The sequence below is a fragment of the Alexandromys fortis genome, unplaced genomic scaffold, assembly GCF_014885135.2.
Source record: "Alexandromys fortis isolate MF-2015 unplaced genomic scaffold, M_Fortis_MF-2015_v1.1 scaffold_5, whole genome shotgun sequence".
Taxonomy (NCBI): Eukaryota; Metazoa; Chordata; class Mammalia; order Rodentia; family Cricetidae; genus Alexandromys; species Alexandromys fortis.
This window is the reverse complement of record NW_026067924.1, coordinates 14,627,407-14,639,789: the sequence shown is the minus strand read 5'-3', so window position 1 is coordinate 14,639,789 and position 12,383 is coordinate 14,627,407. Positions and strand designations below refer to the sequence as shown.

Sequence of the window (12,383 nt, the reverse complement as noted above, 5' to 3'; positions counted from 1 at the left end):
ACCAACAAGTGGTGCCAGTGTATTTGACTTGGTCTCAGGTACAGGTTACACGCTGAACCTGCTCAGCCTGCTCACCTGTGTGACCTACCCTGCTTCACAAGGTGGGAGTGGGAGCTCCTTAGCCTCTAGCCCTAGTGTGCACACCTTCAGACTCAGTGTGAAGACACTTCACATCATTCTCATGCTAAATACTGTCTGTGCCAAAGGCCAAGGGGAAGCGTGTGCTTATAAGAGGATTGATAAAATTATAAGAACTCTCATTTACCATTGTCTCCCATTACCAGGGTCATAATATAGATGAGCACTTGACCAACACTCTTCCCAGTCAAAGCTCTGGAAAGCCCCCACTCCAGTTGATTTGGTTTATCTTGAATTTAGATGTGATGTTATTGAAAATGCTAATTAGAAGCATGCATGATACGCTGGATATGGTGGCATGCTCCTGTTACTCCAGCACTTGGAAGGTAGAGGTAGGCAGTAGTTCAAGGTCAGTCTTGGCTATATAGCAAATATGAGGATAAGCCTAGGCAACATAAAAACCTGTCTCAAAACAAGAACAAAAAGGTAACTATTTAAAAATTAAAAATTGATTTAATCAATATTTTTTATTGATTTTTAAATTCAGATATATTACTTTAATTTTCAGATACTTTTATTGGTCTGTCGGAAAATGACAATGCAGATTTAGTTAGTATCACTGGGGTTAAATGTAATTAAGATTAGTCTTCAATTTAGATGGTTAATCATGAAACCTTGGTGGAGATCTTTGCCATGCTGAAAATAACCATGTATAAAATTTTCGTACTAATGCTGTGATTTTTTTCAACTACCAACTTTTATATTCAGAATAAAGTTAGAGTTATAATGTATGTATTTATTTCTCTAAATTACTAAAGTGAAATAATTTAGACAAGAACTTTAAAATAATTTATATAACTTACTTTTTTTAAATATTTATTTATTATGTATACAATATGCTGTCTGTGTGTATGCCTGAAGGCCAGAAGAGGGCACCAGACCCCATTACAGATGGTTGTGAGCCACCATGTGGTTGCTGGGAATTGAACTCAGGACCTTTGGAAGAGCAGGCAATGCTCTTAACCTCTGAGCCATCCCTCCAGCCCTCTTTATATAACTTACTTATCTTTATCTTTAATTCAACAATTCAACAAGGTTTCAAACTACCAAGAGTGTGTGGTAAGACCTATACAGACTGAAAACGTGTCAACTGATGTAGTGTGTGTTGACTGCATTACTGAGTTACACTGAGAGCAAGTAAAGCAACAGGAATTGGTGATTGCAAACCAAGTCGATACGACACACTTAGGTGACAATAAGTGCTATGGGAAAGACAAGACAGGGCAGCAGAGAACCATGGACACCCCAGCAGCTGCCATCTGAGCCGTCAGGAAGTACAGTTGTGGTGGGGGTTGTGAAAGAAAGGGACTGTGAGAGACACGGCAGGAAGGCCTGTCCCTCATCTGGGTGCAGATTCCTTCACACTTAGCTGGCAGGGACTTAAGAGCAAGCAAGCAGGCTATGAAGATTTTCTGTTTTCTAAGGACTGCTTAAGCCCCAGCCCTGTCTCAGATAGTACTGCTTGTGTGTTAACTCCAGGTTTTTATGAAGCGTATGAGCTAAGCAAAGGAAGAGACTCTTCAGGTCAATTTGATCTTGTCATAAACATCATCCATCTAAAAAACTATGTATCCTCTATTTCACAAAATTCCAAGTTCTCCTGTTTGATTGTGTGGATAAATATATATTTTTGCAAGTTGCTTTTGGCCGTAGTGCTTCTAGAAAGCGCATTAATATAGTGGAGGCCCTCACCCCTAAACCCTAAGTGCTGTCATTGAGATTGCAGCAGCAGCTGCAGCCACTGCCTGAGGAGAAAGGCAAGTGATGGGGGCATAGTGCAGTCAAGCCTTGAAGAGGAAGTAAAATTTCAGTTGGAGAAATGGGGAGGATATTTTAGGCAGAGGGATGAAGTGAGCAAAAGCACAAGTAGACACAGGGCATGCCTTAGGGACAGTGGCAAGCTATTTAGGTGAAAGCACACAGCTTAAGGGGACAGAGCTTTGTCAGAAGACGAGGGCTGATGACAGAAGAGCCTGGTCCAGGACCGTGATGGAGAGTTGGTTCCCAGTAGTACAGATGGAAGCCATATTGTAGAATACTGAAGAGAAGACAGGATGGGAGTTGGTGTCACACGAAGGATGGAAAGTGGGGGACTGCACTTGAGAAGGGTGTAGGGCCAAGGGAAAAACAAAACTACAGACTCCAGATGGAGAGTCTCAGCATTAGTGGAGCAAGTGGAGAAGGCTGGTGACAAAATTAAGATGGAGCACAGTCTTTTAAGGGGACAAAGGTCTTCTGAGGTGGATGAAAAAGGAGAAAGGGCTGGAGATGTGGGAGAGCTGGGCTGTGGAAGAAAGAGAAGCAAAGACCTTTATGTCTATTGGCTTAGTGTGTGTGTGTGTGTTGTGTGTGTGTGTGCATGTGTGTGTATCATGAGATGTAAGTAAGGCCTTGAATTACTCATTATAAAGATAGAAACTAATTTTGTCATAATAAGTGAGTGGAGGTTGGCAGAGCATTTCTAAGGTCTAGGGTGGTGATAAAAGCCCTTTCTTGTGTGTTTTTCCACAGGGATATGTGGCTTTAACTGCACCCTACTCTCCAGAGGCAAAAGCAGATGGGGAGGGCAGGGGATGCAGGTCAGTAGAGTGCTTGCCTAGCCCTGGGTTTGGTCTTCAGTACTACATAAACTGGGCATGATGAGTCATGCCTGTAATCCCAGCACCTGGGAGTTGGAGACTGGAGGGTAAGAAGTTCAAGGTCGTCCGTGGCTACCTAGTGAGTTTGAAGGGAGCTTAGGATAGAGATCTTTTGTAAAAAAGAGAGGGGGCAATCAGAGTCCCTTAGCTATAAGAGCCGAGGGGCCAGGGTAGTGATAGAGTGTCCGTGATGAACACAGGATGAAGCGGAAAAGTTTTATTCACAGATCAAGGTGGGGCTTCAGTAGTTGAGAGCAGGTGTGCCAACACTGGGAGGAGAGATGGCCAGAAACAGCCCTGCAATTGCAGGAGAGGCTCTTCCAAAGTCGGGATTTTATAGGATTATTTGATTGTACTTTTCTGGAAGCATTGTTTAAAGAGTTGCCTTGATTTGTTTGTACCTCTGGCATAGATTGTAGTAAGTGTGCCTAGCGATTAATGTAGGATTTTTTCCTTTAATTTTTTGGAGAGCTTCTTTGATGGCGTCTAATTATTGGTGAAGGGTGAATCTGGAATGTGTGTCCAAGTGGAAAGACAGCAAGGCTTTAACAGAGGCCTTGAAATGATTCATGTGAAATAATTATTTACAACTCTGCTGATTAAGCCAATTAAAAGATTTTATTCCCTTATCAATAAAGGTCCATAAGTAGGCCACATTAAGAATGGCCTCATGTCTCTGAAGAGTCTCTTAGTGCCCAAGCTCAAAGATGTAGAGTTTTTAAAGACAAACCTCACAAAGACCAAGATTTATATCAAAATTATATTAGATCAAAATAACCTGGAAACTTTCATTCCTGGCAGAGCATAGTAATTATTTTAGATATAGCATGTTAATATTTTTGCCTTTTTTACTAGTTATTTTAGTTTATTTTAATTAATATATCTGGACAATGGTGAAGGCCATCTCAAATGTGTTGCAAAGGTAGATCTGACCATTGTGTAGAGCGGGGTAGAGGACTGAGAACTGTTTAAACAAACACAAAATGGAGTCAGAACAAGGTGGTATTACCTTATTTCAGCACGAGTACCATCCTGTTTATCCTTTAGAAAGCTGGTGACTTTTTCCCTTTTGCTTTGCTTTTGAAGGTGAAGCCAGTCATCCACAGCAGGATCAATGTGTCTGCCCGTTTCAGGAAATCACTGCATGAGCCTTGCACCATTTTGTAAGTTGGAGCCCTTCATATTTTAGGGTAGAATTAATTGACTATGTGCTTTCCTTGGGGGCTGGAATTTGAATGTTATGAATATAACAGTTTTCAGATGTGTTGTCTGGTTTTTCTTTTCTTCCACAGCTTGATTGCAAATGGAGACCTCATAAGCCCAGCTTCTCGACTCCTCATCCCTAGAAAAGCTTTAAATCAATGGGATCACGTACTACAGATGGTCACAGAAAAAATAACTCTTCGGAGTGGGGCTGTCCACAGGTGTGTCATAGCACTTCCCACAGCGGGGATGGTTTGGGAATCCTCGAAGATTCCCATGGGCTCTGCAGTCACTGATTCCTAGATTTGAAGTTAGGCTGACCCTGTTAAGCTTAATGTGCCTCAGTTTCTTTATATGAAGACTATGATATATAATGGCACTTTAGTGGGGTTTGTTTCTATCAGTCTGTGGCAAGTTGGAACACATCAAGAGATTTCACCTGCTTTTGCTATTTTAGTGCAGAGTCATAAACAAGCATCATTCTACGCTAAGAGAAAGGGACTTCTTGGCCTCTACCAGCTTCTTGATTGTTAGTTGATTGTTCTTTCCCCAGGGAGGCAAGACTGTTTGTTCAGGGGTTTAAACTGTTTGTCTCAGGCAAAAATGTCTGATGCTAGCAAGAGGAGATGAGCTTCAGGAGGAGACAGGTGAGGGAGGGTAAGTGAGATACTCCAAAATGAAAACCAAAAGCATTTTTAGTGAAATTTAAATGAACATTTAAAGCATAGTATAGCCTATGAAGTTATTACTTAGGGTATTATTTTTACTACATTTATTTACTTATTTATGTTTGTTTGTTTGTGTGTGTGTATGTCTGTGTGTGAGTACATATGGAGGCCAGAAGACAGCCTTTGGAAGTCATTTCTCTCCTTCCACCATGTGGGTCTTGGGGTTTAAACTCAGGTTGTTAGGCTTCTGGCAAGTGCCTTTACTCACTGAAGTCTCTCACTGGCCCTGAAATGATCCCTTCAGGCAAGCTAATGTATATCTTTTTTTTCTGATGGAAGATTACAAATAACAGAACGCATTAAAAGCATATATGTAATGCATGTGTACGGACACACACACCTACACACTCACATGTGTCCCCAAATCCAAGCAGTTCTCTCAGTACCTACCTCCTTCTTATTCCTCCTGATGCACCATGCACACGTTCTTGTCTGTTTGGTGCATGCACACCATACATGCGTGCCCATTCACACACACACACACACACTTACCAAAGCACATCTACTGCTTGAACTAAATTCCCAAATGACTGCATATCATGTCCTTCAGTTGAATGTATGTTTATATATTATCTTAATAGTTTTATCATCACTGAAAATATAAGTATAAATTGTTTCAATTTAAAATAATGCTTAGCATATGACAAAAATTCAAGTAGTGCAGAAAGTGTAAATTTAAAGTATTTCTCCCATTCAGATCCACTATCCCTTTCCTGAGTAGTTTTTGTACCCTAGAAATCAGAACTACAAATATTCTATGCTTGTACAAATATATGCACTGCTAGTCCCCCCCTTCTCTCCCTTTCTCCTCCTTTCCCCCATTTCTTGTGTGTGTTTGTAACACAGGGATCAGAGAAGGATGCTGTGTACCGTGATTTCCACTTTGCTAAGAGCCTTTCTTGAACCCAGAGCTACACTGGCTTCCAGAAAGCCCTGTTGGTCCTCCTGGCTCTGTCCTTGTCCCTCAGTGTTAGGGTTATAGACACACACAAAATATGTACTCAGGAGGCAGAGACAAGGGGTTTCTGGGGCTTGCTGGATGTCAGCCATATTAACTCCAGACTCAATTAGAGACCCTGTTTCAGAGGAATAAGATGGAGAGTGACAGGTGGATCAGGATACCGCTCGACTCCCTCTGACCTTTACTTCAAGGTTGCCTATGGCAAGTCTACCACTTCACATGCTCATAGCATCACACGTATATTTCACTCACACACACAAGTTTCATTGTTTCTTGATTTTTATTTATTTGATATACAGTACTGTATGATTTCCCCTTCCATTCTAGGTATTTTTATAATCACTTTACATTTTAAATGAATTAGCTCAGCATTCTTATGAATTAAATAGTGTTATTCTCTTTTTGATAGACATGACATATGAGACCCAGAGAGGAAAGTTACATGTCCAGGATTAAGCAGACACTGGGTAGCATGGCAAGCCTAGCAGGCAGTCTGGAGCTGATGCTCCTAGCTAATTTCTAAATAAACAGTATGTGTTTACATTCCATTTTGCATGATCTGTCATGATCCTTGCACATTTGTCTTATTGGTTTTCAATCACACATTGTGTATTAGAGAAGTTGGCCTTTTGTGTATGTGTGTGTGTGTGTGTGTGTGTGTGTTTGCATGTAAGTTTCAAATGTGTTTCCAGTTTGCATTTTCTTTATTTGGTGTGTATATAAACATCTTGAGTTTTCAGTCTTTCTTTGTGTTCACTAATTTTATCACTAGCTCCAATCTTCCTGAGTCTGGGATTATAAAAATAATTTTATGTTGTTTCATCTTGTGCTTTTAATTTTTATTTAAACCTTAGCTATTTTCTGGTTTATTTTGATTTCAGTAGGGAAATCAACATCACTAATTATGCATAGTTTTAAAAATATATAGGCTTCTCTTTTGACATCTGCATACATTCTGACTTTCCCAACAAATAATATAAAGTATACGAAGATATATACAGACCATCTCTTGTCTAAATGTATCTTTTCTTATAATTGAACAAATTCTTAGGTGGAAAAGAGTAGATATGCAAGCACTAACAGAAATAAAAATACATGTTCCCATACACATGAATAATTTAGAGAAATTAATTTTTTTTCTTGAAACAAGGTCTCACTTTATAGCCTTGGTTTATCTGTAACTTACTCGGTACCCTCAAACTCTTGGCAATTCTCCTGTATCTGTCTCCTGAGTGCTATGATCTCAAGTGTGAGCTAATATATTCAATTGAGAAATTTAATGATTAATTCAATGGTAGACTTGGTGCTGCTCACTTGGGAGAGCCCACTCTTTCTTCATAGAACATTGATAACTCTTTGTGTTATTCATCAGTATATTTATTTAACAGTAGAACATATCTTATTTAATAGTAGGGCATAATAGTAGAATACATCTTTCTGTTATATATCAACATATTAATTTGCTGATAGCATCCACAGATAAAACTCCCTTTTCATGATTCCTGTGCTTTGAGACAACAGAAGGAAATAGGTCATCAACAGAAGTTATATTGAAGAAGAATGATAAAATCACAGGTTAGAATTTACACAGTAGCTCTAGCTACCTGCCTATTAAACAAGCCAGCTCTTGGCTGGGAGATCTTGGAGTCCAGATCTTTTCATTTCTAATGTAACATTTGATTTGGATCTATTTGGAGGAAAGAGGGTGAAGAATGTCTGGCTGTCTGGCTCTTGGCCAGTGGTTTTCAGCCACATGTGATTTTAATTCCAGGGGACTTGCATCTGTATCTGGAGCCAGTTCTGGTGAGCACAATTGGGCCTGTGAACAGCACTCCTCCATCTAGTAGAGAGGGATGGGGTGCTTCTGGGCATCTATAATAGACAGGGGAGACTCTAGGGTACTTCTAGTCAGTCTACAATAGGCAGGGAGAGTCTGGAGTACCAATGGGTACCCTTTGATGGACAGGACAGCTTCCCTGATGGAGAACTGGCTGGCCACAGTGCCTTTGTTTCAGATTGGTGGACTCGATGAAGTAGGCTAAGCAGAAATAGGGGTTGTGTTCCTACTTAGATTTATAGAGTTGGAAATACCACATTATAGAAAAATGTTAACATCTGCATGCTAATGGAGAACTAATACTTTCCAGGGCTTTTGTTAATATTTTTAGTGTTCTTCATGGCCAGCTGATAGATCAATGGACCCCCCCCTTTTTTTCTTCTCTGATACAAAGTCTGTAGTCCTGGCTAGCTAGTCTGCAACTCACTATGTAGCCCAGGTTAGCCTTGAACTCATGATGTTTCTGCTTCAGCTTTTCTAGTGAAAGAAGGATTTTATTATTGTTATTCAACATTTTTAATATAAGACATTTGAAAGTTTTTGTAACACATTATGTTGAAACCCTAGCAACTACTAGCGCTTGTTTATAATCTTCAAAATTACATTATCTTCCTGGTTTCGTTATCTAGTGGCCTACTTTCCTCTGTTTAAAAGAATTCCATAGATAATTTAAACCATCTAGTAAAGAAATTAGTGTTCTTACAATAAGTGACATATTAATTGCAGTTACAGCAGCAGTTTTACAGTAAAGGAGGCTCCATGAACCCCACAGCTCTGGGAGGGTCATGCTCACTCTCGTGCTTAGGCATGGCTAAAAAGGAGACACAAGCATGCATGCTATGCAGTTCTGCACCATTAGTGCTGGCTTGCCCCTGCCCTTCTTCCTTCTCACTTTTACCCACTTCTGTTTGTTTGGCTGTAGTACCTTGGCCAGAGGCTATCCTTAATAGAGAATGTGGCAGGAAACTTGTTGGCCTACAAGTATACCAAGAAAATACATGGAAACAGTGCCGATAAACACATCAATCCATCTTCCACGGAAGCTCAACTTCATTTAAACACTACATTCTGGGTCTGGTGAGATAGCTTAGTGGGTGTAGAGACTTCTTTGCTGCACAAGCCTGAAGAACTGTGATTCTTGGACAGAGAGAACCAGTTCCTGAATGTTGTCTTCTGACTTCCATCCACACTTAACCATGGCACACATGCCCTCCCCCTAAATAATAACAAATGAAAAGAAATACAGTCTAAACCAGTAACTTTTCCCTTTTCCCTCTAACATCTTCCTGTGGTATCAGAAGGGATTTCTGTGCTGGACTTCCAGGCTTATTGACGGTGCCTGTTGATCCAGATAGTGCCCAGATCTCTGGCATGATGGGAGGTTCCTGTTGTATCTCTTGGCTTCACAGTCAGTAATTGGAAGAGTAACAGATGAACCAAGTCAAGAATGGAGTGCCCTGTGTAGTTGGCATTCTTAAGCACCTCTCCAAATGGTTGTGGAAATTCTAATCATTGGCATTGGTATTTTGACAGGCTTTATACTCTAGAAGGAAAACTGGTTGAGAGTGGAGCTGAACTGGAGAACGGGCAGTTTTATGTGGCCGTTGGCAGAGATAAGTTTAAGAGACTACCTTACAGTGAATTGCTTTTTGACAAATCAGCAATGAGAAGGCCGTATGGGTAAGTCCTTGTCTTTGCTCTCTCACTCTTTGAAGTAGCACTGGAGCAATGTCAGTGTAAAGGGAGGGGGATTAAGAGTGGGCAATGGGGGAAGAAAGGCCATTATGTCATGTGTTCCATCTATTTGAAATATATAGATGTAAGTGCATGATTGATAGTAGGTGTGATGGCACACATGATATCCCAAGCATAGAGGTGGAGGCAGGATCAAGAGGTTAAGATAATCCTCAACTATGTAGTGAGTTCAAGACTGACCTCTCTCAAATACAAAGAAAAGAGTGTTTTCTGTAACCAATAGTCTTATTCATCAGTTAGAATAGATAGCATTCATGACTGAGAACTGTTGCATAAAACATACGGTTGGAATTTGTGAAAGACTCCGTACCAAAGCTCCATTATTGTGAAGAAGATAATAGACCATGTGCTCTCTGTATAAATCTCACGGGCATTTTAGAGTCTAGCAGTGAAGCCAGAACACATGAGTTTTTCAGTTGGTTTGGAGAGAAACTTACAGTTGCTTACACTCATTATAAATTTTATTTGCTTATCTTTTTGAGACAGGGTCTCTCATAGCCTAGACTGGCCTCTAACCTGCTGTGCAGCCCAGGCTAGCCTTGAACTCCTACTGTTTCTGCCTCCACCTCTGAGTTCTGGGATGATAAGCATGCGTGGCCTTATCTGCCCTCCATCCCCTTTAGAAACTGTTAGCTAGGAAAGCAGTGTAGTTGCCCTTACACAAACCGATAGCGAAGCTGAGTACAGAGTCAGTGCCAAACTTTCAGACTTATGTGTATGTGTTTATTTGTATGTATGCACACGAAGGTCAAAGGTTAATGTCAAGTGTCTTTCTGGCTGTTCCCAACTTTATTATTTGAGACGGTCTCTCACTTAAACCACAGCTTGCTGATTCAATTTAAGGCAGCTTGTTCCAGGGATCCATTATCTCTGTCTCTTGAGCCCTGAGATTACAAGGTAGTCTCTGTGCCCTCTGAGTATTTTCATGGGTATTGGAGACTCAAATTCTAGTCTCCACACTTCTGTAGCAAGTCCTTTTCCTACTGAGCCATCTCCTCTGCAAGGCTTATGCTGTAGCTACTTGTGATGCGCTATGGTTTGGTTTTCCCTTGGAAACACCTTTTGTGAGGATGTCATGTATATCCATCCCAGCCTCTGTGCTGCAGAGCCGTGAGCCATGGCCCTGGAGCTTTCTAGGTGGGTGCTGGGGATCCACCTCTGGTGTTTCGTACAGGCCCTCAGAATTGCCTCTTCATGACTGTCCTTTGCAGAGGCAGAGGGGGACATCACCCTATTCATTTGTATCTGCAAGGCTGACGGGGGTTAACAGAGGCTTCTAGTGAGTAGCAGAATGGGAAGTTAGGACTGCTGGGCCTGAGCAGGAGCCCAGGCCTTCATGAACAGTAGAGCTGTGTGCCAATGGACTGGCTGCTGATTACCCAGTCCTTTAACAACTTCTGCTGAGCAGCACTGGTGAGCCTGCTGTGAGCAGCCCTGGGCACGTGGTACGAATGTAAAAACTGTGACTCACTACGAGTCTTTCTCATAAACATTAATAAGGTTTACTGTTACATACATATTCTATTTTTAGAGACTTATTATGAGATGGATTCTGGCCCAATGGCACAGACATTTGAAACTTATGATAAAAAATTGTTATTATTATGTGGTAATGATTAACCTGTTTAAAAACTCTCTAAATATAAGTGCCAGTGCTTTTCATTCTTTTCCACCACAAGGGGGCATAGTAGACATTACTTTTATAAGCCATTATTATAATTATTATTTTTGAGAGAGTATTTGTAACCTGGGCCAGCTTTGAACTTGATACCTGAGACTCTATTTCTAGGTTAGGTGGAACCATGCTCCACAAATTTACTGCTTTTGACTCAACCTGGCACTATTGTTACTTAGCTTAAAAATGATTTTTGATCTGCAAATAGAAAATTTGGGAATTTAAATTAAAACTGTTTGCCTGATTTAAGGTTTCTGTTGTTGTGAAGAGACACCATAACCATAGCAACTCTCAGAAAGGAAAACATTTAATTGTGTTGGCTTACGTTCAGAGGTTCAGTCCATCATCATCATAGTAGAACTTGGCAGTGGGCAGTCAGATATGGTGCTGGAGAAGCAGCTGAGGTTCCTACAGCTTATAGGGAACAGGAAGTGATGTGACTGTCATATTGAGTGAATCTTAAGAAAGAGACCTCAAAACCGGCCCCCACAGTAGCACACTTCCTCCAACAAGGCCACACCTACTCCAACAAAGCCACATCTCCTAATAGCAATATTATGGGGTCCAATTACATTCAAAATGTTATAAAAACTTTTATTAAAAGTTTGTTTATAAGCATTGAGTCAGATAATATTCAGGAAACCATTAGAAATGATTTGGAATGGAATTTTGAGGTTTTATGGAACTAACCACAAGTGTCAACCGACAAGGGCTTCTGGGTAGGGGCAGCAGGTTAGAATGCTTGCTGTAGGCATCATATATTATTTGTAACTAACATTCACATGTCCAAACTGCAATTTGTTTCCACAGTCAGAAAGCTTCTTCTCTACCTCCCATGGTTGGATCGAGGAAGTCTAAAGGGAGTGTAAGTATCAGCAGCTTTCCTCATTAATGCTCTGTCTCGCTATAGAGCCATCCTTTGGGTTTCAATTAAATACACAGGAATACATCTTGCTACCTAGTGGCCTATAAGCAACTATGTGAAACATTACTAGAGTTTCAGTGTCACAACTGAAGTCCAAAAGAAGAGCTAATGCTTTTAGAAGATAGAATCCAAAGTATTTTCCTTGTGGAGACATGATGCAACTTATGTTGTGGTTATGGTGTGAGAACCTTGACAGGTCAGAGTAGTGCTTGAGTAGTCTTGTTCTCTGTGCCTAACAAAGACGAAAAAGGAACTTTAGGTAAGAAAATGGCCACCCTCGGTTGTACTTCTCTGAAAAAATTAAGAAGCATCCTAAATGCTCAGTTCCACCCCAGATGCTTGCTCTGGTCATTCCCTCACTGTTTGTCACCTGATGGACTGATGATGGGCCCGTGATGTGGAAACCAGAGCCTGCAATGGGTAGTTGATCTGCTGTCAGTTCAGTGTGCACCGTAGTTCATGCTCCAGTCTGCACTGCAGCTCACCCCTAACCTCCAGTCTGCACTGCAGCTCACCCCTAAC

At 40.9% G+C, this 12,383-nt stretch overlaps 1 protein-coding gene across 4 annotated transcripts in view; it reads left to right on the top strand.

Annotated features, from left to right (window-relative positions):
• The window catches only part of Dcdc2 (doublecortin domain containing 2), a 176,200-nt gene that overhangs the window by 62,385 nt on the left and 101,432 nt on the right, over window positions 1-12,383 (top strand). For all 4 annotated transcript variants that reach the window (XM_050142401.1, XM_050142403.1, XM_050142400.1 and 1 more), the window contains exons 4-7: window positions 3,864-3,940; window positions 4,070-4,201; window positions 9,040-9,186; window positions 11,747-11,801. In XM_050142401.1, coding sequence (XP_049998358.1) covers window positions 3,864-3,940; window positions 4,070-4,201; window positions 9,040-9,186; window positions 11,747-11,801 — 411 coding nt within the window. The remainder of the gene's footprint in view (window positions 1-3,863; window positions 3,941-4,069; window positions 4,202-9,039; window positions 9,187-11,746; window positions 11,802-12,383) is intronic.